The sequence below is a fragment of the Gymnodraco acuticeps genome, unplaced genomic scaffold, assembly GCF_902827175.1.
Source record: "Gymnodraco acuticeps unplaced genomic scaffold, fGymAcu1.1, whole genome shotgun sequence".
In the NCBI taxonomy this organism is placed as follows: domain Eukaryota; kingdom Metazoa; phylum Chordata; class Actinopteri; order Perciformes; family Bathydraconidae; genus Gymnodraco; species Gymnodraco acuticeps.
The window spans coordinates 1,669,490-1,697,032 of NW_022990358.1; the positions used below are offsets into that span (position 1 = coordinate 1,669,490).

Consider the following 27,543-nt stretch of genomic DNA (forward strand, 5'->3'; position numbering starts at 1 on the left):
CACAATATGACTAGTCAATCCAGTCGTCCTGGTAAACGTCTGACATGTGAAAACAGTAGCACATTTAGGAAGTTATGAGAGCTGATACAGGGGGTGACCAAAGTCAAGTTTCTGCTAGTAGTATTAAAAAAGGTAAATAGTGACTTTAAAGTGATTCGCATGCTTCAGACATATATGCATAACATTCACTCATGTTGACATTGTTGCACAAAGTGGATATGTACCACTTTATGGTTGCAACCAAGAATTGCTTTTATCATTGTTTAAATCAGAAGATTGTTTTCTAGATCAATAATTGTGCGGCCTATAAAACGTCAGAAAATAATAAAGCACGTCCATCCCAGTCTCCAGAGAACAAAGTTTATTTCTTTGTTTTGAATAATAGCAGGACCTTCACATGTTGAAGCAGCTGAATAGCATTTTTTTTTTTTTGCAATAATAAATATGTTAAGATAAATTAAAAAGTTGGATGTTGTTTGTCATTTAATTGAGTTAATAATATTACATTACATTACATTGCATTTAGCTGACGCTTTTGTCCAAAGCGACTTACAATAAGTACATTCGACCAGGAAGACACAACCTTGAAGAAAACAGAATCATATAAGTATATCAGGTTTCATAGAGCCAAACATTTCAAGTGCTACTCAACTGGCTTTAGGTAATCCAGTCCTTTATTGGTATAAAAGTGCTTCGTTAATCGTTCTAACGCTCGAAGTGGAGTCGAAAGAGATGAGTTTTCAGTTTGCGCCGGAAGATGTGCAAGCTATCTGCCGTCCTGATGTCAATGGGGAGCTCATTCCACCATCTTGGAGCCAGGATAGCAAACCCACGTGTTTTCGCCGATGGGAACTTGGGTCCCCCTCGCAGCGAGGGCGCAATGAGTCGTTTGGCTGATGCAGAGCGTAGTGCACGCGCTGGGGTGTACGGTTTAACCATGTCCTGGATGTAGGAAGGGCCAGATCCATTCGCAGCACGGTAAGCAAGTACCATTGTCTTGAAGTGGATTCTAGCAGTTACCGGAAGCCAGTGAAGGGAGCGGAGGAGCGGAGTGGTGTGGGAGAATTTAGGAAGGTTGAAAACCAGACGAGCCGCTGCATTCTGGATGAGCTGCAGAGGTCGGATGGCACATGCAGGTAGACCAGCCAGGAGGGAGTTGCAGTAGTCTAGGCGTGAGATGACGAGAGCCTGGACCAGAACCTGAGTCGCTTTCTGAGTCAGCTATATATATAATAGTTGAAGCCACATGATTACAGGAGAAAATAAATCATCATGTTAGGCATAATTGTGCCTTAAATGTAATATATTCTGCTCAGATTATAATTTAGTGGTAGGGTGGTTCAGTTGAGCATCCTATCTGTCCTCTATTTTTAGGAAAATAGCTTTCTGTTGTTATCCAACTTTTAAACCAAAGTTCCAAGTTGGTCAAAACACGGCAGATAAGAATTCACTGAGGATCACTTGTAAGAATGCTTTATAAATTAAACATGTGGCTGTTCATTTAAAAAGAACAGCTCGTATACACACAGCAGTCCCTTTAACCAGCTGGTAGAAATCACACCAGCCTGCTTTTTCCAGCTGATTCCACCTCTTCCTCGTACTGCTTACCAAAGCCAAAATCCTCTATGTCGGTTTACCATTAACAACAAAAAAACACCCCTTTAATTCTGATACCTTTGCAGAGTTACAAACTTAAAGTTGACTTTGCTCAAGTGCGCTGCTAGTTATCAGACTAACCGTATCTAGCTAATTAAGGGTAGTTACCCGGTCAGGCTGAAGAGCTAGCGCCCTGCTGTTAGCAGCTAGCTGTGTCTGCCTACCTCGGCTGAGATGCCATGGTGCGCCTCTCTTAACAACCAAAGTTGGTTGTCATGCGTTTCTGACAGTCTTCGCCAAGCTGTTCTTCTCACTTGGTCACATTTTTCTTGTTTTACCGCTGAAGAATTTGCTATTTTAAAGGGCTGTCAGGCGGCAGTATGTAATACAATAGAATACATTAAGGATATGTTCCTCTTGTGCTTGTTTCTATGTACCTAGATACTAGGGTATACTGTTATAGACCCCGGACCATTTATCAGTCCTTAAAGAATGTTTTAATGTATTTATTTTGTTAATTAATATTTTTGGGAATATTTGAATATTCATTTTTATACATGTCTTTATTTAATCACCTATAGTTTAAGTTGTATACCTATTAACAATATCATGGGTGAGTAAGATATACAGTATATCAGTCCAAATGTGTGTTCAAAGTAAAAAAACTTAAATATATTCAAAAGAAACATGACCTTGGTGATCTTTTGCACACACACATACACACAAACGATACTGCACAGTCACAAGTGTGCAGGACTGAAGTTTGAGACTTTTAGTAGTTTGAATGATAACCAGTAGGTGGTAGTAGTTTCCTGTAAATAGAATAGTTGTTCCAAACCTCTTTCCCCTTTCTACCATTGAGTTAAATGATGGCCCCTGATTGAGAAATACATTTTATGGATATTCCATATTTCATTTAATGCGTAGCAGAAAAACAATTGATAAACTGTACAATTAACCAAATATATCTGCAGGAAGATTGTGTAAAACAAGGGATTTAGATACATTTGGAACAGAAAGAGCTGCGATTTTTTTTTAAAAAAAACTATACATTTGTCTGAATGACGTCTACTGTATAAATATATGTTTAACATTTTAACTGATAAGGCATGCCGAATATGGTTATTTTATGACACATTTCGTTGCTTTCCTCCCTAATGCTTGGCGATTTTCCTAGGTTATTCTAACCGCATACCTTTCTAAAGCAGGACAGGGTGTTTGGCAGGGAAGGAGATATATTCAGTTCTTCACTCTGCCCTCAACCTGTTAGACTTACAAAGAAAGTGTATATCATAAATAATAATCCAAACTTAGAAACTAGAACAAAATAACCGACATTTGAATAAAAAGCTCTTTTTTTTTGGTAAATGGATGAACATTACATTACCAGAGCAGCACATTCTCACATAAAAGTACAACAATATAACACTAGTCCAATCTAATTTATTTTCATTTTTGTATACTTACTGATATTCTGTTTTGCAATTTAATGTAATGGTAATTGAGATTTCAAAAGTAGGTTCTTTTTTAGCAAAAATGTACATTTATATCATTGAATGAATCTCAACATTGAAACACAACATCAACTACAAAATAAAAATAAATTGTTTTTAATATTGCCATAAACACTTACAACCATTCACATCTTTTGCATCACTCTGGACCAATGATATCTTTTCAGATCTTCAAAAGTCTCTATTATTGCTTAACAAAGATGGATTCACACATTTAGAGTGATCTACATGCTCTTCTATGGTCAAATGCCATCAAATACCTTCACAACGAAACTAAAAGTTTAAAGTCACATAAATCAAGCTTTAACAATATCATACAAAACGTGTGGGGAGTTGCGTCAAGCGTTGTTTCAACTACAGTACTCAAGCACACAATTTAGATACTTGGACTGTTCATTTAATTATCCTTTTACTTCCACTCAACTACATTTCAGAGGGAAATATTGTACTTATTAGTCCTATAAAATTATTTGACACCTACTAGTTACTAGTTATTTTACAAATAAAGATGTTTGCATACAAAACATAATAAGATCTTATACAGTATATATATGACATCTAAAATATATCTAAAACAATTTACAACAGATTAATTGGAAACAACTTTGTTGGTTGTCTGTCATTTAACACACAAAAAAGCTTGCTTTGCTTTATGCCTTTGTCCAATAGTTGTGAGGTTTGGACTTGTAAAACCAAACGATCAATCAATGAACATAGAAAATAATCATGAGCTTAACCCTTGTGTTGTGTTCGAAAGCTGTTACCGTTCATGGTGTTTGCGGGTCAATTTTGACCCATGATTTACCTCAGAAAAACACTAAAAAATAATGACTATCATCCAATATTGTTTTAACTACATCATAACTAACTTATAATGCATTCATAACCGTACAATCCTGTTGTAATTTTATTTTATGGCCCCAAAACACACCACATATTGCACATGTGCATGTGTGTGTTCAGGTTCAAGTGTATTGTTACAGTGGATGAAGGGGGTGGGGTTGGGGTGTCTAAAGTCAAAGATTAATCTTGATTGGGCCAAATTTGCCCCAGAGTCACCCACAACAATTCTGCTGTCTTCCCAGACCTGAACACCAAATTATACAATTTTTTTTTTTAAGAGACCTTCAGACTTGGCTAAAATTGTCAAAATCTGTTTTGTAGTGTTTATATAGCTGTTGTGGAGGATATCATCTGCAGGTCTCCCTTGAAAAAGAGATCGATGATCTCAATGGGACCACCTTAAATAAAGGTTTGAAATCATGAAGCCTCGTTCCGATAAAAAAACTAGAGCGTAGTTATTATATAATTGTACCTTGATACGGGTCACCGGAGACCCAAACACAACATAAGGGTTCATCCATAATGAAAATAATCAACAGTTGCAGCCTTAAATAAAATTGCTCAAAATCAAAAAATTACTAAAGTGATGGTTACACATTAATGAATGAGATGATAACAATACAATGATATCAAATTGTAATACCGGAAGTACATTTTAGTTACTATACCTACGCACTTTTACTTAAGTAACATGCTCAATGCAGGGCTGATTTGTACAGTATGCATTAGTTATTTTACTTTAGTAAAAGATATGGGTATTTTATCCATCAACTCCTTGGTTGATCTGATTTGGTTTTCTCTCCCAGAAGGTGACCAGAAAAGGAGGACATTTGAGAAAATCAACCGGGGAAACAACCGGGGAATCAACCGGGGAAACAACCTGTATGCAGAAAGAGTTCCCCGTGTTCTCGGTACTGAATTGTGGCGCCACGTCGTATTGGAGGCCACAGTCGTCTGCGATTGTGGTGGGGCTGTTGTGTCTGAGCAGTGTGGTGGCAGAGGGGACAGTGGCTCTCACTTCCAGCATCTCATGTCCAGCTACAGATACATCCACAGGCAACACCACGTAGGCCTGCACAAAGCTTTCTCCAATGTTGCACTTGAGCTGCGTAGACCAACAGTATTCCCCGGGGTCTCCTAGGAAGAGAGACTCATTTATGAAGGGCTATACACATCGGATGTGCCACATAAAACAATCAGACAGCGATGGTCTGACATAAGAAGACCACCTGCACTACTGATATCTGTCTGCACATTTAGTCAAGGACAGTTGAAATTGTAACTGAGAGATGCCTTACCTTCTGTGCAATATGAGAGCCGTATGTTATGGTTGTCCTCAAGTTGAAGTTTCCTATGGTAGGTCATCTGAGTGCACTCGATCAAACAGTTTGATAAGGGTCTCTTGGGCAGCAGTTTCACCAACCCTTCCCTCTCTGAACAATGAGCTGCCCCTTCAGCCAGCAGAAAGGGAGACAGTATGCCAAAAAACACCCACAAAGTGAAATATGTTGACATTCTGTCCAGTATCAATAAAACATCCAATTGCTGGCAATGTTGAGCGATTGGTCCAGATCTTCTTGTCCTATTGTGGGATAGTTGTTGTCCTGGATCAATATATTGCTTGCACAACCTGACAACCATAGGATAAGATTCAACTTCAGCCAGGAAAAAACTTTGCATGCACAGCAGCTATAAACGTTCAAGACTTTCAGAACTGCGCAACATGCTGCTCTTACACTGAAATGAGGAGGGTTTCCTGGAGCGCAGTGCCTATCCTCCAGGTTATTTTCCTCCCTCTAGACTTGAAATGTGAAACACCTAAAGGCTGGACTAAGGAACTGCTTTACCAAAATAGTAATCAAGAGTTATAGTCCATAATAAATGTTTGCAGGAAAAACAGCTGAGAGCAAAACATTTTTGATTTGAATCATCTTTATTCAAAAGTTTGTAAGCAAAAAATCAGGAAATTGGTACAAATGATTAGCATGCTATAGCAGTTTCATTAGCAAAATACAATATTTTGTACGAGATCTAAATACAAGTTATGGTGCTATGTCAATATAATAAGTAATAGTTGAAAAATAAAATAAAGTACATGGTGAGGTAATTTTGTAAAGTCAGCAGTAGACAAAAGCTTAACAAAATGATAAACTGAGAACTATAGCAAGTTACAGGCATATGAGGGAAAACAAGACCTCTGCTGTAAAACATGTATATAAGAGGACATTTATTTAAATCAAACAACATTCTTTGGGTTCATTTATGAAAAAAAAAGGGAAAAACTGCTTTGGGTCAAAACTATGATCTAATGGCATATCTCAAAGAAGGTTATGTCAAGAAAAAATTGTTTGATTTTTTTTTTAATGTCATTTTTATACCTAATTATGATTCATTCCAAAAGTGAATGTTTTTTGGTGGTTGCAATGGGGCATTGTTGCTTTCTGCAAGTTGAAAGGGCTAAAAGAAAGCACCATACAGAAGATGTCCCTACTCAGGAAAAATGTATATGAAATGTGATTGTGAATTGTTGTCATATATATGTATATTATTATTATTTTTATATGCCTTTTGAATTAAATTGCCCAAGAAAGGAGTCGTTCACAGATGGGGGGAAACAACTGGTATGAGTAAGGATTTGGCTCTGTACAGTCTCACATTTTTGTTAGGAACACTCTGTAATAGTTAGCAGCTTTAAATAGTGCTCTTCACCCATGAGATGTATTTAAAGATTAGCTGGCAGTGTTTCGCCTCCAGCTCTCTGCAGCTCTTGGCGCAAGAGAAATAGTTGGGCTTATCTACAGAAATGCATTTTTGATGGGTCTGCAGTATCATTATTATCATCATCATAATAATCATTGGCAGTTAACCTCTAAAATAAAAAAATGATCAGATTTGTGCTGGCACATTCTTGTTTGAAAGGAGAAACAGGAATGCAAAACTGAGAGAGACTTTGCTTTGGTTCCCACACTCGGTGCTGAATACACACTGAAAGGATCTAAGATAAGTCTATAGAGAGAAGATAGGCCTGCATATAATGTATCACTAAGTTTTCTGTATTTTGTGTGTCTGTGTGCACCAGGTGGTTCACATACACAAGACTATAAAACAAACTTTACTTTGTGCCTGGCTGCTGGAGGTTACTAGGCCCACACCCGCAGCTGCTGGCCAGCTGCACGGAGGAGATGACGAGGGTGCTGAACTCATCCACATAGAGAACAGGCACCATTTGGAGGGAGGTGGGCTGACAACATGGCACCTGGAGAGAAAAAAAGAGAGGAGGAGTTAAAGAGGTTATGTTGGATAACACAGTTTGAACAAAAAAGGACGTTAAGAACGTGTGAATATTTATATTCTTGATAGAAATGCAAAAAAGTGGTGCATGCTATGGTGGACGTGTTACACATAAAGTACAGAAATAAAAAAGTGTAGAAAAATTAAATATAAAATAACAAATTACAAATTAGTTTCCAAACAGTTTCATTTAAAAGATGCAGTCTAGATCTTAGTTGTATTTTTTCTTTTGCAAAGTTATTTATAAGATCGCATAAAGATGGTACACAACGTTATGTTTCCTTAGCACGTACACTGCATTCATTTCTGATTGACCAAAGTTTTGGGAGTGTCTCAGCTTGAATTTGGTTCATTTGTATATTTGTGTTGGCAGAGTGAGAGAACAGGCTTATCTATTGGCAGCTGTTTTCCCTCCTGAGCAAACACAGGCAAACTATTTGGTGTTTGTAGCTCCAATGTAACTTAGGCAAAGAGGTGAAAAAAGACGTGTAGGACTGTAGAAGAGGAAGCAAGTACAATAAACAAAGCTATACATTTAACAGTAAAACATAAGGTAATTGGGGTTGGAGGACATTTATTTCACTGTTCTAATATAGAGAATTATACCTGAGTGGTTTGGGATGGTGGACATTGCACAGGGTGCCCTGCGGGGTTGCAGAGTGCACACTTGACGATGGTCAGGCTGGCAGGATGGATAATCCAGTTTTCCCAGCCCAGATCTGAAACACATAATAATGGACATTTTAGTACATGCATTTATATATTTTTGCATGTCAATTTGCATGCATACATGAACACATGCACACATTGGTGCATACCTTTCATGAAGATCTCAGAGGCCATGGAACAGCACTTCAGGTCTGTACTGTTTCCACCATCAGGGGACACGGAGTTGCCAGAGGCCACTGGAACTGTAAGGACAAAAAAACGTTCAATTCAGTTTGAATGTGAAAACCTCTTAAGATTAAATTAAAGCTGTACAAAATGTGGGCTCGACAAAGGTTTCTTCAAAGTGTTTGGGTGTTACATACCACCATTGTCCTTCACTCTGTGAGCAATGGAGCCGAAGGTGGTCCTCCATTTCTCTCCGATACCGTCCAGCCCACCAGCAGGCAGCTGTGGCTCAGCCTGCAAGTTGAGGCCCTCGAGGAGACTCTGTCTGATTGACTGCAATGACCCCCCCGAGCACCTAAACATCATATAAAAGGTTACATTTGCATTAAAAAGGATTACACAGAAAAATTGAAGAAATGCTCTACATGACAACAAATAAGTATTGTGTTAACAATCCAATCAAGACTAAACAAGTGTAGTTGTGAGCAGCTGCACATGCCAGACATGTACTCTCTCAATAACCTCAATAGCTCTGGGACTATTTTCTTAGGCATACACAAATTCCTCTGTGGAAGAGTAATTTATGACACTACTGAAGCTTATTGCAACAGCATGTTACAGCTCTGCAAATTCCTAGAAATAGATCAAAATGATGTATTTTCCCCTGAGAACTACTCAGCACGGACACATCATGGATATGTTATCTGTTAAGCAAGTCTGCAGCACTGAGGCTATTCAAAATATGTATTAACCTCTACGACCTGACAAGGTAAGGGGAGATATAGCAGGTCCACAGTATACGTCACAAGGAATTTGATACACAGATTTGATGCAAAATGAAACACATTCTAACATTTGAGACTGAAAAAATTACTTCAAAATAACACTTTAACACCCCAAGACCTTTTGGAACACTAGTAAGTGGACAACTGTGACTTGGTATCAAAAACGTTCTGCATGAATTCTGATTAGCGATTGGATGGGGAGCATGCTCAGAAGCCTACTTAATGTCTACATATCAATGAAAGCCATATATTCTATGAATGCCCAAGTGTTGTAGTTTGTAGTTGTAATGTTTCAAGAGGCTGTAGTTTCATAAAAAGCTGATTTTGTAAAGCAAGGTCAAGCTTAAAAAACTACAGTGAAATGAGGACTAACATCATAAAGAGTCTCAGATGTATTAAGTCATACCCATTTTATGCAATTCACCTTCATTGGGACCCCAGCATGCAGACATATTCAATTACACCATTTTTAGACTAATATAACACATTCATAATGCATATTTGAGGGTTTCTATAGAACCAACTTTCATTCAGATATCAGTGTATCAAATGAACCCCTCTGAATAGGGGCCTGCAATCTATAATAAAATGGATACACTACACAGCAAACAAAAGCGTAATATTATTTAAGTACCAAAACACTGTAAAAATGTGCTCCTGAAATAAAACATTTACCAATAGCGCTCTTATAAATCAAACATATTGCACTTTAGAGACAGGGAACAGATAGGTTGGTACTGACCTGTGCTGCGAGACAGGAGAGTTCGCAGGGGCAGCAGAAACTTCCTCGGATGGCAGCAAGACAAATGCAAACACCATTGAAGAGCCCAGGAGCATCGTCATGACAGTAAACGTAAAGGACATGGTGTATGGGCCGGATGGTCAATCTTTTGGATCAACTGCTCTCAAATTCGGACTTGCGGCCGACTACGGTTGACTCTGGTTGGAAGAGAAGATAGGAGTGACCAGACAGTGATGCTGCACGAGGTATTGTTTGTCAGGGCCTGGGAACATGGGTTTTTATCTTCCTGTACCAAAGCTTGGCCTTGAGATATTTCACATTGTTGTCTTGTCCCTGTGTGAAAGAGATCAGTTCAGTTATTTCTTCCAGACATGAAATACTGGATGTGATTTCTTAGGGAGGATTTGAAATCAAGAATATGGTTTTGCCTACACAAAGTAAAAGATGCAAAAACATCTTCAAATAGTCAGTGAATAAACGTTCACATATTCCCCAGTGAACATATTCTTTTTTTAAACTTCTTTCAACAAAAAAAGGTTAATTGGGCCTTCTGATGCCACTCATAGTGTATTGTACATGTTTAAACCATATTATTCCACACTACCAGTATCATACATGCTCAACTATCCATCTCTATGAGAGTAAAGAGCAAAACACGAGGCTGAGTTGAGAGGCAAGCAAGGAACGGTAGTTTAAAGTCGTTAAGGCCCCTTTAATCAGAGACTACTAACTCACTGTGGACTAAACTGGGTCACAGCAATATTTGCATGGTGCACCAAAGAACACGGTTTTACTGCTGGAGGGTACAACCAATCATAATAGGCAGTGCCACAGGAATTGTTGGTACAGGCTGATACAAGACATGGCAATACTCTTGCAGTCAGTGTGAAATAACAGGCATAATAACACAAGTATGCCATGTGTTCTTGCACAAGACCTCCTACAGGTCTAAACAACACTGTGAAGATTTGAGCTCTGAAATGATCATCAGGTCTCAACAATGGTGATAAATTGACAATATTTAAAAATAAAGTCTTAGAGGATAACTCCGGGGATATTTCATATATTTCTATATCTATATCAGCTGTTACATCAAATTATTTCTGATGGCCCATAAGGCAGCCATCTTTGTGTCTTGTATCAGAGAGTTTTTATAGGTTTTTAAGGTGTTTTACACAAAATCATTTTTCTTTTTACGTCAATTTAAATAATAAATAATTTGATCCATCTATCTTTCTAACTAGCTATAGATTGTCTAGAATATATATATATATATTATATTATACAGATAAATATATATTTATCGCAAATCTTCAATTTGTTTATGTTTTGTTGTGTAGCTGTTAAGCCTGCTCATAATGTGTTTTATCAAGAGGCAGCAGTTTGGTTTAGTTTTCACTGTGAAGTTGTTTTTTTATGGATTTATGTCATGTTTCTGTTAATACAAACCAAAAACAAATGTATTTTTTTTTTTCATGGGATTTTTTTTTCACTAACAAAAATGTGCAAAATTGTCGGTTGTTCTTATAATAACGCATTGGTCACCTTAGGTCACTGTGGAATATTGCAGTTTTCGACCACCTATACATGAGCGGAGTCCTTGAGTATCAGACGTCTCCCACAATGTCCTTGTTCTACTACAGCAGGGAGTCACACCACCGCAGCTGCTGCTGCTGGCTGTGATCACAGAGAGTCTTTATAAATAGGCCAAGGGCTGCGGAGGAAGCACCATGCAGATGTTCACAAGCACACAACACAGAGGACATTCTTGGGATGAATCTCAACAAAACATTATTAAAAATGTGGCAGGATTTGGTGTAGCGAGATAGAAAGCTACATTACAGGAGATTCATTCTGTGTGAAATATTGATATTAAGATTTAATTTGTGCCCGACAAGACTTGAACATAATGACTGTGGATAGACAGAACACCTGCTGCAACAATTCAATTCAATAGACTCATTGTACAGCACCCAAATGATTAGTTTATGGAATCTCATAATTGGAAGCGGTATTGTTTAATGTCTTGTCCAATAATGTTACATTTACAATCCTTCAACCTTGATTGGTGTGTTCTACTTGTTGTATGACTGCTTCACTTACATGCATAGTGAGGAAAGTAAAAGAAGGACTGTTTCTGTTTTTTATTTTATTTGATAATTTTGTGTCTATATTTGTACGAGTTGTATTGAATATAAAGGGTGCTATGACTAGTACTATGATATATTTAATGTTAAAGTCTATCTATCCAGGCTAGCCAAGGCCAATTAACCACTAATGGAGATACATTGATGTTATTATTCATTAGTCACAGGGAGGACACATGTCTTGCATCAAGGCCAAGATTTAAAAACAGATACTGCCCTTTATCAGAGCCATCATCCGTTTACTCAGCGTACATGACAGCCGTAGTAATGTTTAATCCTAATCCACTTGCATCTTGTTTTGTGTGATCACAGGGCACAGGACACTTGGCTTTGATATTTACAAGACTTGAGCCAATGTGTGTGTTGGTGGACGAGAGTGTGTATCTTCAAGAGGGGAAATCTAACTACAACATTACAGACAGTGGGACCTGTGTTGCTGGGCCTTGGAAATGAATGGAGTGATAACACATGCTACATATCTGCCTTTTCTCTTCTTTAAACAAATATAATTTGGCTGGCTGGTTTGGGGCATACAAAATGGAAAGTTTTATTTCAAGGTCCAGAAGAAGTGAGGGGGATATTGAAAGAAAGGTAACGTGAACAGGTAAGGGTTTTTCGGCCAGTCTGGTGCTTTTTCTTTTATTTCTACTGTTGATTGCTCTATTTAAAAAAGTTTGGGAAACATTACTTAAACTTGAAATGCTGAAGTGTGTATTCCATGCAAACATTTGCCATTATGTTTTAAAACATCAAGTATTTGTGTCTTTTTCCATTTGCTTTACTGTTAACTTGATTGTCCAATTGATTTATTACAAAAATCTGTAGTGAAACAGATGAAACAGGGAAATGTGTTTTGTTGTTTATAAAAGTTTATTATTTCATTATTTCGCAGCTTGCAAAACACAAGGTCAGACATTTCACACTCACACATGAAAGTATATTTTTCTTTGACAGTGAAAACAGCACAGGATCATGGGATGTGGTCTGGGAAAGTCTGAACCACTGCTGACAAAATGTCACAAAGGTGCTGCCTTTATTATTCCAGTGAAATTCCAGAGTCAAATGTACCTTTTTACGCAATAATTTAATGCTATTTTTCATTTTTAGAGTCCATCTCAGTTCCAGGTAAATATATGTTTACTCCATCACATATTTACACAAAAGTCTCAACAAACAATTTTAACTCACTTTTCTACTCAATTTGTATGCACTCTGTGAAGCTGCCACTGGTAAGTCTTGCAGAATGGATCAAACTTAGTATATGAATGTGTTCATAGTGGAAGAGGAAGGTTACCTCAGCATGGTTATGTCCGAGTGCTTCCGTCTTGTCTCCTAATCTGCAGCGATCAGTGCGGCTCTGTTAATCCAGCGCTGGTACCGTCAGCATGTTGCACGGCTGGAGATGAGACGCAGGTGCACGTGGAACATCTTCCAGTCTGTCGAATATGCAGGAGAGCAAGACCAGATCAAGGTGAGCACTGACAGAACTCGTCTTACCCACCAACATTTAGAAGCCTTGTGGATGGCAACATCAGGCTGTCGGTAAGAAATATACATTTTAAATATTGGATGTACTGCCATTACATTTTAAAACAGACATTCATGGACCCAAGAGGATAGTTCTTACCAATGTTGTGATCTCCAGACCTTCCAGCACCACCATGAGGCTGACATTTGTGGTTCAGAGTGAAAAATATATCAATTTGATTGAAAAATAATAATCATTAGAAGATGGATGGCTGAGATATTCCGCATCCATGGTCCATCTGGGATTTATTACAATAACCTTAGTGGCCCCAACATTTTTATCTAAAATGTCATTTTTTCCAGTACTTTGATTTGACAATTTCAAAATAAGACATTTAACAACATGTATTTTTTCTTCCTGCAGCTCTACAATTACTTTGGCTTCTTGATGGACCACTTCACCCCAGCCAGCAGTGAAAGTAAAACAGACCTCAACTCTTCACTGATGCAGAGTAGGTTTCATTAGATTACTGACAGTCAGATAATCTGAGTTTAACCAGTCTACTATCTGCTGAGAAACATAATGTGGGTTTGCCCTTACTTTTTCACTTCCTCTCTACACCTTTACCATAGGAAACCTTATATCCCACATATTTCGTAAGAATGAAATCTGTCTTGACACAGAGTGGGAGAGATATTTTTGCTACAAGAGCATTGAGGTGACAAAAAGCTACACAGGCCCCCATCTGACGTTCCCCGTGACGTTCTGTGGGGTGTCAAAGCTGGTGGAGGCCTTCAAGCACAAAGAAGTAAGTACATGAGTATATCCCCAAAGGTGTTCAATCCAAGGTTTGCTTTTTCTCCTCTGTGCTCGGTTTATACACACTTTCTTTGTTTTCTAGTAGCAGCTTCATGCTCGATATGTTCTGCAGCTTCTTGGAGAGACTTGGAGACTTCTGAGAACTTTCCCCAACATCAGTCACGTCATCGCCTGCCATACAAAGCCCATTACCATATGCGGTACTCAACAGCAGGCCTTTCCTGTATATATTGTTCTCAGATATTTTCTCCCACATTATTTTCTTAACGCTCTTGAGCATGCAGTTACACTGTAACAAATATGAATTAATTATTTATCTCTTTCCCAGGGGATCTACACGGGCACCTTGAAGACCTGTTGTTGATATTCTACAAGGTACTCATTACATTCAATTAATCAAATTGTCAGACAGAGATGTTCATTTCAACACCTTACTCTCTCTAATCATACTAATCCAAAGTGCCTTTAATTGCTCTTGTATAGACCATTCTCGTATAGCAGTGATTCTCAAATGGGGGTACGCGGACCCCTAAGGGTACGTTGGGGTACTGCAGGGGGTACGTGAGATTTAAAAAAAAAAAGTTAATTAAAAAAATACCATGCATGATTACAAAAATAATCTTAGTATAATAAGTTAAATAGAAAACACAATTTTATATAAAATATTCCTAGAACCACCAAGGGGGTCCTCATATAAACATGTCAAATTTGTGTATTGTATTTTATAGTTTTGCATAATATATCATTGTGTTCATTGGTTTGTTAAACAGATATTACTTCAGTTGAAAAACTCCTTTGAAAAATCAATTATGTCGTTATGTTCTTTTTTTTCATGCATAAAATGAAAATATCCTTAGTTTGTTGTAAAGGAGTTAATAAATCAGGGAACATCACTATATTGGAATTATTTGTATAGGCTTTTTTTTCGATCAAAAATGTTCGTGGTCGGTCAGGGGGTACTTGGCTGAGAAAATGTTTCAAAGGGGGTACATTACTGAAAAAAGTTTGAGAAGCAATGTCGTATAGTATAGTTTCTACTCTTGAACTAGTATTAACCTCCTATTTTGATTATTCTTGTTCATATTTTGGTTCTGTATTTCTCTGTACTTATTTCTGGTTTTCTGCTGCATCACCACACATTTTGTTATACTTAATAAAAGGTGTCATCTTATTGTACCCCTTTCAGAACGGTTTGCCGTCCTCTGATAAACCATATGTTTTTAATGGAGACTTTGTGGATCGTGGTAAAAACTCTTTAGAGATCCTTCTCACCCTATTCGGCTTCCTGCTGGTCTACCCCAATGACGTCCATCTGAACAGAGGGAACCATGAGGACCACATTGTTAATCTGAGGTTCGAGGCCAATCACAAAATGCTCACACTGTATATGGTTTCATTCTTATTATATTCAACCTACAGCTGGTGTGTATACTAACCTAGTTGTTTAATGTGTGTTTTCTTCAGATATGGCTTCACTAAAGAAGTTTTGGGAAAATACAGGGTAGGTTTTGTTTGATTTGCATTCAACTCAACGTATTGTCCTATTTTGTTGTACTAAGACTATTTAAAACCCTGGGGGACATGTTGCATCATCATGATGTAGTTTGACTCAGTTAGTCCAATGCCTGCTTGCGTATTAACTCACATAATACCAAATGTCTATTAATCCACAACTGGAAATAGTGAATACACTTTTACTCCTGTTTTAGTCTGCAACTGAATGTGCCCAAATGAATAAAATAATGAGTTCATATTAAGAACTCACTTTATGGCTCGCTTTGTTCTGCAGGTGCATGGCAAGAAGATCCTAAAGCTCCTCCAGATGATTTTCAGCTGGCTACCTTTGGCCACAGTGATTGATAACAAAGTGCTGATTGTTCACGGTGGGATCTCTGACACCACAGACCTTGACAAGATAGCTAGAGTGGACAGACAAAAAGTAAGATGGCTTCAGGGATAATAACATTTGTGTATGTGGGGCAATTTACAGGCAGCAAATGAAGAATTGTTATCATGATCATCATACCAAGGGTCTGTGTATTTTTGAATGTTTGCAGTATGCATCGGCTCTCAGGCCTCCTAAAATGAAAGTCCATGGCTGTATGACTAAGATGAACGAAAACAGGGAAAGAGAGGCCTGTGGTCAGGTGGAAGGCCGGCGTCGAGTGTGTTCTCTGACTTACCACAGCTCGGCCCCGGATCACAGGCACGACCTCCCACGCCGCTCGCTCAACAACACCCCTGTGTGCAGTAAGTTAGACTTGTCGGTGGATGAGAAGCTAAATAGCAGGTGCAGGCTGTCTGGGTTTGATCAGGCCAGATGTGAACTGAAGAAGTCTGACTCATACCTGGAGTCTAAAACAACAGAGACAGATTTGGATGAGTGGAAACAAGTAAGTGGTCTCAGTGGTTGTTAATGTTTTGGCAGATGTTCAACATGTAGTATTGCTCCATAATGCACACATTTTATTATTTCATTTGCTTTTTTACTGATTAATTTGGCTTCCCAGATAGTGGATGTATTGTGGAGTGACCCAATGCCTCAAAATGGATGCATTCCCAATGAGGTGCGAGGCGGAGGCTGCTACTGGGGGCCAGATGTCACTGAGGAGGTGCTGCGAAGAAACAACCTGCAGCTCCTCATCCGCTCCCACGAGTGCAAACAGGACGGATACGAGTTCTGCCACAACCGCAGGGTGAGCACGAAGACACACAAGAAAGAGTTTAAGTTGCAATACTGACGATGGGAACAGGTACTTTTGTATGGAAGCCCATAAAGGACTCTATTAAATGGTAAATGTTGATTTGAATTTATTTAAAACATTACAACTTTCCACGTGTTAAAACATAGTTTTTCCTTTTTCAAAGATGTAATTAGCATTTACTCAAAACACAAATATTTGTAATGTGGTAATTGAACACCAAAATGAGTACGGGGCAACATTTATGTTGAATTATTTACTGAAATACAACATAAATATACGGAAATTAGAGTGGAATTAGATTTTAAAATGATACTTTCATCAAATCCACTTTGTGCTTCCGTACTTTTAGGTTTTGAGTAGCTTTGTTGAGTATGACAGGAGATGAAAAACAGGAAATTAAGAAAAAAGTACAAAATGACGGTTGTGCGGTTGTTTTTCCATTTAATTAAACATTTAATCTGAAAGCAATTAGAAATTAGTGATTAACAAACAGCATATCTCTACACGTTTACTATTCATGTTAAGACTTACGGTATTGACTCTTATGTTGCATTTAGGTGATTACTATATTTTCAGCGTCTAATTACTACGAGGTGGGCAGCAACAGAGGCGCCTTCATCAGAATGGGACCTGACCTGGTCCCCCACTTCATTCAGTATCAGGCCAGCACCACATGCAGAGAGCTCACCCTGAGACAAAGGTACAAAGACAGGGCAGCACAGACATCAGAATGACAGAACTGCATTTTTAATACTTTCCGTCGAGTGATATTACAGCAGTTTCCTCCGGAGGTGGTTGTGATTGCCAAGAAGCCTTAGCAGTATCGCCCTGTACGCAGGGCTGGACTGGCCATCTGGCATACCGGGCATTTTCCCGGTGGGCCGACGTGCCTTTTGGGCCGACACGTCATTTTTTTTGAAGTTCCGGCCCATAAGACGGGTAGATTGGCTTTCTGTTTAAATGTTTTTAGTAATTGACACTGGGCAGGGGCGGATCTACGGGGGGGAAGCTGCCCCCCCCACTGTAGAGCCTTGCCCCCCCAGCTGCCCCCCTAACTTTTGTTTCCCTAAAACTGTACTAAAACAAACCTACACTATTTCCACAAGCTTCTCAAGCAACAAAACAAGCATTACATTAGTTAAAAGTGAATAATTTTAAATATAATTTTAGGCCCGTTAAAAACGCAGCTACGGCCCTGCATTAAACTGCGGAGCGGCGTTCACACAGACCGCGGCTCACACCGCTGCAGAGAGGGAGCGAGCTGTCCCAGCACCTATGGTTCAGCTTCCCCTGGGAGCATTTCCCTTTCCACTAGTTTTGTTTTTACTAAGGACGAGAGCTTGAAACTAAATATTAATAAAACGCTGCAGTTTGAATCGATAGCGTTTAACAGACGGGCGCTGTTTGGGGCGTTACGTTACAAAATACTACGCAGACAGCGTTAGCTGGGAGATCGATCACTTTGCTAAACTACGCGGTAGCCTATTAAATCCACGTAAACTACACATCACAGCAATGAGGCCAGATCAATGAAACCAGGATACATCCTTTACTGTAAAAACTGGATCCAAGCACAGCTGCCTGTGTGCGCTTGATCAATACTTTCTGATGTTATATGATATGCTACATATTAGCTAGGCTACATGGCCCTAACGCGTAAAGTTATACAAGCATTTGTACCAGTGCTTTTCACAAGTAGACTCTTGCAGGCCAGAGTATAGGAGTGATTCAACAACAACACAAAGACATATGAGAAGTGATCAGGACGAACAGAAAGAGGAAAAGGAAAAGAGAGTTCACTGAAGAGACCAGGAGGGTCAGAGCAGGAGGAAGAGGAGGAGATGAAGACACCAGGAGGGTCAGAGCAGGAGGAGGAGATGAAGACATTAGTGAAGAAGAAGAAATGTATGTGAGGAATAAAGATGAAGTGTCAGAAAGAGGGACAGAGGCAGTGATCAGGAGGCAGATGAAACTCCAGCTGGACCACATGGTATGTTCTTATTCTCCTTACATATTCCATCACAGCAGCACAATCTAGCAGCTCTTAGTATTGACAAATATTGATTGAAATGTGTTGCTGCACAGGTCACCTTCAGCTCTCTGAAGAGATGGGTGATGTAATTTGTGTACTTAATTATAAATTGAAATGTTGAGTTTGTCAATCTTAATCTGAAAATACAAAAACTGAAATATAGGTAAGAGAAGAAACTGACACTTTTGTGATGTAATTCCCTCAATGCAAATCACACATGGACTGATCCATTATTTTAATAGGAGGGTAAATGGTATGGTGTGACGGGGTTGAAACAAACTGAGGGACAATATTTTAATTTCATAGATAATTCAAGTATTCTTTCAGAATCTATTTTTGATCAGTTAAAGTTGACAAGCATATGATTATATTAGCAGCAACATTTTGGGATAATTGGCCATTTTGATTGGTTTGATATTAAATTAATATGTAATAATGCTTAGTGAGGACATGCAAATATGTCTGTCTAATACTAAGAAAACCAATTTTTTAAAAACAAAATATATATTTAATTTTACATTGTAATGCAAAAAAACCTGTTCCATTAATTCATTGCTTTAAAATACATTTTGTAGTTTCCTTTCATTTAAAATGGTTGAGGTAAGCTTGGGGGACTCAAAGGGCACCCGATTGTTTGTCTGAACACCTTGTTTCTCTTGTGCATTAAGAACACTTGTGTTAGGGCATGAATTAACAATAAATAGGTTATATACAGTATAAAATACCACGTACTGTCCGCCCTCCCATGCCACCCTGGCATGACCTCTTGCCCCCCCTTTGCCCCCCCATGTAAAATGTTCTAGAACCGCCACTGACACTGGGCCGGCTCAATCAAATCTTTAATCACCTCCCCCTTTGGCCGCTCGGTGTGCATAATTAAATCACGCCCCCAGGAGGTGAGCCGGTGTTGTGCCGTAGATTGAAGCCTTGCCGTAGATTGAAGCCCTGTTCGCGGGGACGCGCAAACGTGACGTCATCGCCTGTATTGATCCCTACATGTTTGTATTGTAATGCCACTCATATTTTTTTTTAATTGTATTTAGGTGACATTGAATGCTTTGAAAGGTGCCCTAAAATAAAGTGTATTATTGGTGTCAATAGGGAAGATCTGCACTGTTCTCTACATTACATGTTCAGAGCAGGTATTTCTCCTGCCGGATTTGGAACCCCCCCTATATCTTTCTCCAGGATATCATTCAAAAGAGAGAAAAAAGCTTTGAAAAGGGTGAAAAAACGGCGAACGCTCAATACAGGCGATGACGTCACCTTTGCGCGTAACAGGTGTCACTGGTGTTATGCCGTAGGTTGAAGCCTTGCCGTGGATTGAAGCCCTGTTCGCGGGGACGCGCAAAGGTGATGTCATCGCCTGTAGCGTTCGCCGTTTTCTAAGCTTTTTTCTCTCTTTTGAGTGATATATCAGATTAAACAGCAAACGGCTGAATAAATAATCTGCATACAATTGCGAGGAGGCTCGTTTTAAGGACACGTTTTTCAGATCTGTCACAATCTTCGTATTGGAATAAACTTACGTTTTTGAGTGTATAGTCCCACTCTGTTATATTCCTCCTTCCTACAGAACAGACAATGACAGGATAATATGTGATTTGTCAGTAGGCCTATAGTCCTATTTCTTAAAACCTTCTCTGTTGTTTAAGTGTCTGATAACCACGAATAGTAAGCAATGATATAACAGTAATTATATCACATATATGATCCTGTCAGACACTGTGTTATTTTCAATCAAGCCTAAAAGATCAATAATACACTTTATTTTAGGGCACCTTTCAAAGCATTCAATGTCACCTTAAAATACAAAAAAAAATTAAATATGAGTGGCATTACAATACAAACATGTGTTGAGTAGGAAACCACAGAGGAAAATTACAAAGGAGCAATTAAAGCGAGTGAAGCCAGTTTGAACACATTATCTTTTAGGCTTGCTTGAAAATACCACAGTGTCTGACATATGTTATATCATTACTGTCATATAATTGCTTACTATTCGTGGTTATCAGACACTTAAACAACAGAGAAGGTTTTAAGAAATAGGACTATACTGACAAATGACATATTATCCTGTCATTGTCTGTTCTGTAGGAAGGAGGAATATAGCAGAGTGGGACTGCACTCAAAAACGGAAGTTTGTTCCAATACGAAGATTGTGACTATCTGAAAAGTGTCCTTAAAACGAGCAAAACTAAAGAGGGGCTTCCAAATCCGGCAGCACCAACACCTGATCTGCCAGATTTTGAAGCCCCTCTTTAGTTTTTCACCTGCAGGGCCCAGAGTAAAATGCTTGTGTGAGCACAAACTAGAGGGGAACAGTAAGCACCAGTGTGATTTTGGTGAAGTTGTGACTATCCTGGTCAAAATTACAGGGGGCGCTTCAAAATCCGGCAGCTCTAACAACGGCACTGCCGGATATGGAAGCCCCTCTTTATTTTTGTACCTGCTGGGCCCAGAGTAAAATGCTTTGGTGAGCATAAACTAGAGGGGAACTTGCAACACCAGTGTGATTATGGTGAAGTTGTGACTGTCCTGGACAAAGTTGTAGGGGGGGGGTGCCATATCTGGCAGGAGAAATACCTGCTCTGCTGAACATGTTATAGAGAACAGTGCAGATCTAAAATAAGGAACATTAATAGTGTGATATAGGCACAGATATAAGATCAATAATACACTTTATTTTAGGGCACCTTTCAAAGCATTCAATGTCACCTTAAAATACAATAAAAAATAAAATATGAGTGGCATTACAATACAAACATGTGTTGAGTAGGAAACCACAGAGGAAAATTACAAAGGAGCAATTAAAGCGAGTGAAGCCAGTTTGAACACATTATCTTTTAGGCTTGCTTGAAAATACCACAGTGTCTGACATATGTTATATCATTACTGTCATATAATTGCTTACTATTCGTGGTTATCAGACACTTAAACAACAGAGAAGGTTTTAAGAAATAGGACTATACTGACAAATGACATATTATCCTGTCATTGTCTGTTCTGTAGGAAGGAGGAATATAGCAGAGTGGGACTGCACTCAAAAACGGAAGTTTGTTCCAATACGAAGATTGTGACTATCTGAAAAGTGTCCTTAAAACGAGCAAAACTAAAGAGGGGCTTCCAAATCCGGCAGCACCAACACCTGATCTGCCGGATTTTGAAGCCCCTCTTTAGTTTTTCACCTGCAGGGCCCAGAGTAAAATGCTTGTGTGAGCACAAACTAGAGGGGAACAGCAAGCACCAGTGTGATTTTGGTGAAGTTGTGACTATCCTGGTCAAAATTACAGGGGGCGCTTCAAAATCCGGCAGCTCTAACAACGGCACTGCCGGATATGGAAGCCCCTCTTTATTTTTGTACCTGCTGGGCCCAGAGTAAAATGCTTTGGTGAGCATAAACTAGAGGGGAACATGCAACACCAGTGTGATTATGGTGAAGTTGTGACTGTCCTGGACAAAGTTGTAGGGGGGGGGTGCCATATCTGGCAGGAGAAATACCTGCTCTGCTGAACATGTTATAGAGAACAGTGCAGATCTAAAATAAGGAACATTAATAGTGTGATATAGGCACAGATATAAGATCAATAATACACTTTATTTTAGGGCACCTTTCAAAGCATTCAATGTCACCTTAAAATACAATAAAAAATAAAATATGAGTGGCATTACAATACAAACATGTGTTGAGTAGGAAACCACAGAGGAAAATTACAAAGGAGCAATTAAAGCGAGTGAAGCCAGTTTGAACACATTATCTTTAAGGCTTGCTTGAAAATAACACAGTGTCTGACATATGTTATATCATTACTGTCATATAATTGCTTACTATTCGTGGTTATCAGACACTTAAACAACAGAGAAGGTTTTAAGAAATAGGACTATACTGACAAATGACATATTATCCTGTCATTGTCTGTTCTGTAGGAAGGAGGAACATAGCAGAGTGGGACTGCACTCAAAAACGGAAGTTTGTTCCAATACGAAGATTGTGACTATCTGAAAAGTGTCCTTAAAACGAGCCTCCTCGCAATTGTATGCAGATTATTTATTCAGCCGTTTGCTGTTTAATATATCATTCAAAAGAGAGAGACAAGCTTATTAAACTAGACGAACGCTCAATACAGGCGATGACGTCACGTTTGCGCGTCCCCGCGAACAGGGCTTCAATCCACGGCAAGGCTTCAATCTACGGCACAACACCGGCCGTTGAAGCCAAACTGCCTTTTTTTTCGAGAAAAAAAAAAGTTCGAGTTAGAAATGGCGAAGGCGAAGGCCAAGCGAAAAGGGGGAGCAGAAAAATTGCGGGCAAGAAAAAAGCAGGCCCTTCGTGCTGATGCTGCCGCTTGTGTCAAAATAACCGACATGTTTAGTACAGGTGCAGGTCCATCTTCTTCTAACCCGTGGCCGATATTGGTGGTGAGGAAGATGAGGGAGAGAGATCAGCGCGAGTGGGGAGAGCGTGGAGAACTCGCGGTATAGCAGAAGCTAAGACAATTAGGAAAAGATTATTATTAAGGTTATGATACTCTGTAGTTCTGGAACCAATTAATATCCCTTTGATGAAGCACTAATAAGACAAATATTATAAGAGAAACATTTGTTAGCCTACAAGCTAGTAAGCTGTCTTTTTTAGGTTTTCCCTGGCAAGTTAAAATATAGCTTAATGGGACTCTGATACGTTGTCTCATTGAAAGTTAACCAACATTCATGAACAATTACTGTCAGCTGGCAGCTTGTTTTGTTTAGTTTATTTACTTATTTGGTTATAAGGGCAACAGTGGTCTTTTGGGACCTGAAAAATGTTTGTATAGTCAGCTTTTTGTGGTAGTTTTGATTGACAATATATAGAATGAATCATATAGAAATAGATAAAAAATTGAGGCACACATGTAGTTTTGACCATTAACTGTGTGGTATTGTTATGTCAATGCCTATTTCTATGGACCTCTATCAGGGAATCCATTCATTCTGTATCATTGTGTTGAGCCAGGTAGCATCCCCAGAGGAGGAGAGTGTCAGCGAGAGTGAGGAGAGCAATGAGCAGGAGGACATAGATTACTTTGCCCGCCCCGAGCCGATCTATGTTACAGATGTTTTTAGAACAGCACCCACAACAACATACCAGAAATCCAGTTGTGCAGAAGGTAAAGATGGCACCAGCAGAAAGTGGCTTACATATTGCAAGGGACGTCATATGTTGTTTTGTTTTGTATGTCTGGCATTTGGGAAGAGGACTGACACTGGCACATTTATAACTGGAATGTCAGATTGGAGGCACGCACACCAGCGTACAGAGGAGCACGAAAAGAGCATTACACATTCAACCTGTGCTGAAGCTTTTTTCTTACGGTGCTCTAAAGCAGACATTGAAAGCATGTTTGCTGGCAGTCAGATGTCTGCTCATAAGGAACAAGTCTGAAAGAGACGTCAGGTTTTGGAGCGTGTGGTGGATGTGGTGAAAGTGCAGGCAGGTGGAGAATGAGGGAGCATATATGCTAGCTGACAACACCGTGGACCACGGTAACTTTTTGGAGCTCATCCTTTTATTAGGAAAGTATGATGTCTGCTTAAAAGAGCATCTGGATGATTGCGTAGAGAAGAGCAAGAAATTGCACCAATCCAGTGGAACAAAAGGTAGAGGGTCTCTCATCACCCTACTCTCCAAAACTACTGTTAACTCCATAATAGAAACTCTAATCAAAGAAAGTATCTTCAGTGATGTCCAGAAGGCCGGAATGTTTTCTGTTCAGCTGGACACAACACAAGACATAACTTCTCAGGATCAGTGTTCAGTAATCTTAAAATATGTCAATGAGACTGTGCAAGAGAGGCTTGTGGCTTTAGTGAAGTGCCATGCATCCACCGGACAATACTTTGTGAACTTTCTCTCAGAGGTCTTACAGCATCTGAAACTGGACAAGGGCATGTGTATAGGTAATGCAACAGATGGAGCATCCAATATGCAAGGCCGGTACAAAGGATTTTCTGCACTGATGACCTCCCAGTCACCCACTCATGTCCATGTGTGGTGCTATGCTCATGTTCTTAATCTTGTCCTGGCTGAAACTACCCAAACTGTCATCGAATGTGGAACACTTTTCAACCTAATCAATGACATATCAGTGTTTATCAGGGAGTCATATCAGAGGGTCAATCTGTGGGAGAAACAAGCCCAAGAAAAGATGCCGTCGACTCATCCTGTACACTGTAAAAAAAAAAAGTTTTTTCACAGAAATGTACTGTATTATTTTACAGACCTTTCTTGTTTTTCTATATTACGTGTAAATACCATAAAAATACAGTAAATTACTTTTATTTAAAATAAATAAAGGTTTTATTCTGTAAATTGGTTTGATGAGAAATTATCGTTTTTTTACACGATAATTCCATTGTTTAATTGTCTTGAATGTTAAATTACATTTAATTCTATGTAAAAACACATAAAATACACATAATTTTACTACATGTAAAATGAAGGCAACTTTCTTTTTTTTGTTGCAGTAAAACCTTAAATTTAATGTAACAAAATGTAAAAAAATCAAAAATAACTGTATTCTGTACTGTTGTAGAATAAAAATAAATCTTATTATAAAACATCTCTAAAATGTTAAATAAATGTATACATCTTCACAAAAAATTTCACATAATTTTACTACATGTAAAATGAAGGCAACTTTCTTTTTTTTGTTGCAGTAAAACCTTAAATTTAATGTAACAAAATGTAAAAAAATCAAAAATAACTGTATTCTGTACTGTTGTAGAATAAAAATAAATCTTATTATAAAACATCTCTAAAATGTTAAATAAATGTATACATCTTCACAAAAAATTTAATATATTGCAGAAATACCCAAAAATGATTTTGTGTAAATAAAGTAGTTTTCATAGTATACTAAAATAGTTAACTGTAAAAAAAAGTGTCAAATAAAAAAAACGTAAAATGTATGTAAAAAGCTACGGCACTTGAAATGGAATCCAGCCATACAACGGCAGACAAGATAAGCAGGATTGGAATGAGTCCACAACACTCCTGATTGGTTGATATAAACGTCATCGAAAAAACCTGCCAATGAGCACTGTCCGCGCCTTTCAATCCAATTTGAAACTTCCACGTCAGTTTGAGCGGCTCTCCTGCGGAGCTGCAGCTGTCTGTCTGCTCACGAGTTTATGGACTAATATCGGGATAGTTTTACATCTACACGTTAAATATGAGCATCGGGACGTCAACAGAGAACAGAAGACTTGAGATCTGGTGAGTCCTGCAACTGTAATGGAGTTAAACATGTATTTAGATAATCCTTAGTTTGTGAATGTTTAATTGTGTATTTAAGGTTACGTTTCTTCTTCTAGTTCAGTGAGTTTTGAGTGATGAGACATATATTTTAAGGGAATCTGTGGAATCTCAGCTTTCATATGATACGTTTGTGCAGATAGCATGAAGTAAAAAAGATCGCTTTTGCCAGTTATGTGCTAAAGTAGCGTTAGCCCCGTTAGCTGTTAGACTTGTGTTTCGTTTAGTTAAAAATGGTTAATATAGTCAGTTAGCTGAGTTTCTTCCCGTTAAGTAGGTAAGCATCATTAATAGGTTGTTACATTTTAAGAAGTCCTGAGATGCTGTTTCCTGCAAGATGTCCCACCGGCGGGACAATCGGGCTATACAGGTTAACAAGGTGGCTGCTAACGTTAGCTTACAGCTTATTGCAGTGCTGCCGCCATCCTCTCGTCTCCAACGCGGGACGATTACACATAAACGTAAAGCAGGGTGTCACAGTGTTGTCGCCAATCTTATTGTAAAGTTTCACAGCTTTTTTACTGCGGAATTCAGTTTGTTAATGTTCAGTAGCCAACAGCTATCATAGCATAAACTGCTAACCACTAACGTTTGGCTAACTTGCTAGTTAGCTCTATATATTACAAGCTAACATGACTAGCTAATGTCACACTGTGTGAACTAAAATAGTTGTTGTATTACTACATCATACATGTTTGGTCCAAATCTCTGCTAAAATTATTATTTTTAACAAAAATTATCATTAAAGTATCTTTATTTTTTTGCATTTGTATCACACTTGGCATAAACTATTTTAGTTAATCAATTAGAACTGGAGAATTAAAATAATGATTTGTGGTAATCAAAAACAATGTATTTAAAGAAACACTAGGAATAACATAGGAAATAATGTTTTACCCATGTTGTGCCTTAGAAGTGTAGTGATACAAACATGATTTTTATTTTAAAAAGTAAGAAAGTTCAAATGAAAATTTGAATTGGTGTTGATCAAAAACAGGTTAATTGAGGAATTCCTGGAGGTAATTTATTGCAAAGATATTTACAATTTAAACTAATTTGGGTCACTTTTGATGCATGTTGGTTGTATGTTGTGTAACAAAGGGTTAACATGACAGCTGTGATGTTCACTCTTTTGACAGAGCACCAGTGGACAGTGAAGACTATGGAACAGAACATGTGATGGCTTTGTGTGGAAAGCTGCTGAAGCCAGCCGGTGACTCCTCATCAGTCTCTCCTGGCAGCACCCAGCTATTCTTCCATCTTGTAGATGAAAAGACTTTGATATGTGAGTAATAACTAACTTGTCTCTAACATAATATTGAATGTGAGTGTTTCTCCTTCTCTGGCCGATTATCGGGGCCGATATTCCGCATTTGACCGATTATCGGTATCGGCCTTTTTTTTTAATCAAATTGCCGATAAAACTTTGGCTCTGATGCGGCCGTTTCTCTGGCTGCAGTCACCACTCTGTGT

General features: G+C 38.6%; 2 protein-coding genes across 2 annotated transcripts in view; one reads left to right on the top strand and one right to left on the bottom strand.

Annotated features, from left to right (window-relative positions):
• The first annotated feature begins 4,837 nt into the window (after window positions 1-4,837).
• The window catches only part of LOC117551288 (serine/threonine-protein phosphatase with EF-hands 2-like), a 32,299-nt gene continuing 9,593 nt past the window's right edge, over window positions 4,838-27,543 (top strand). Inside the window, exons 1-13 of the mRNA XM_034224098.1 lie at window positions 4,838-4,874; window positions 6,640-6,651; window positions 13,096-13,223; window positions 13,644-13,698; window positions 13,853-14,028; window positions 14,125-14,239; window positions 14,368-14,414; window positions 15,226-15,392; window positions 15,504-15,540; window positions 15,829-15,978; window positions 16,097-16,432; window positions 16,550-16,735; window positions 17,302-17,444. Coding sequence (XP_034079989.1) covers window positions 4,838-4,874; window positions 6,640-6,651; window positions 13,096-13,223; window positions 13,644-13,698; window positions 13,853-14,028; window positions 14,125-14,239; window positions 14,368-14,414; window positions 15,226-15,392; window positions 15,504-15,540; window positions 15,829-15,978; window positions 16,097-16,432; window positions 16,550-16,735; window positions 17,302-17,444 — 1,589 coding nt within the window. The remainder of the gene's footprint in view (window positions 4,875-6,639; window positions 6,652-13,095; window positions 13,224-13,643; window positions 13,699-13,852; window positions 14,029-14,124; window positions 14,240-14,367; window positions 14,415-15,225; window positions 15,393-15,503; window positions 15,541-15,828; window positions 15,979-16,096; window positions 16,433-16,549; window positions 16,736-17,301; window positions 17,445-27,543) is intronic.
• LOC117551259 (growth/differentiation factor 5-like) lies at window positions 5,920-9,729 on the bottom strand. The gene is made up of 5 exons (XM_034224060.1): window positions 9,606-9,729; window positions 8,276-8,433; window positions 8,063-8,155; window positions 7,851-7,963; window positions 5,920-7,209 (listed from the first exon to the last, which is right to left on the bottom strand). The coding sequence occupies exons 1-5, from the start codon at window positions 9,725-9,727 to the stop codon at window positions 7,066-7,068; spliced, it is 630 nt and encodes a 209-aa protein (XP_034079951.1). The 5' UTR covers window positions 9,728-9,729; the 3' UTR covers window positions 5,920-7,065.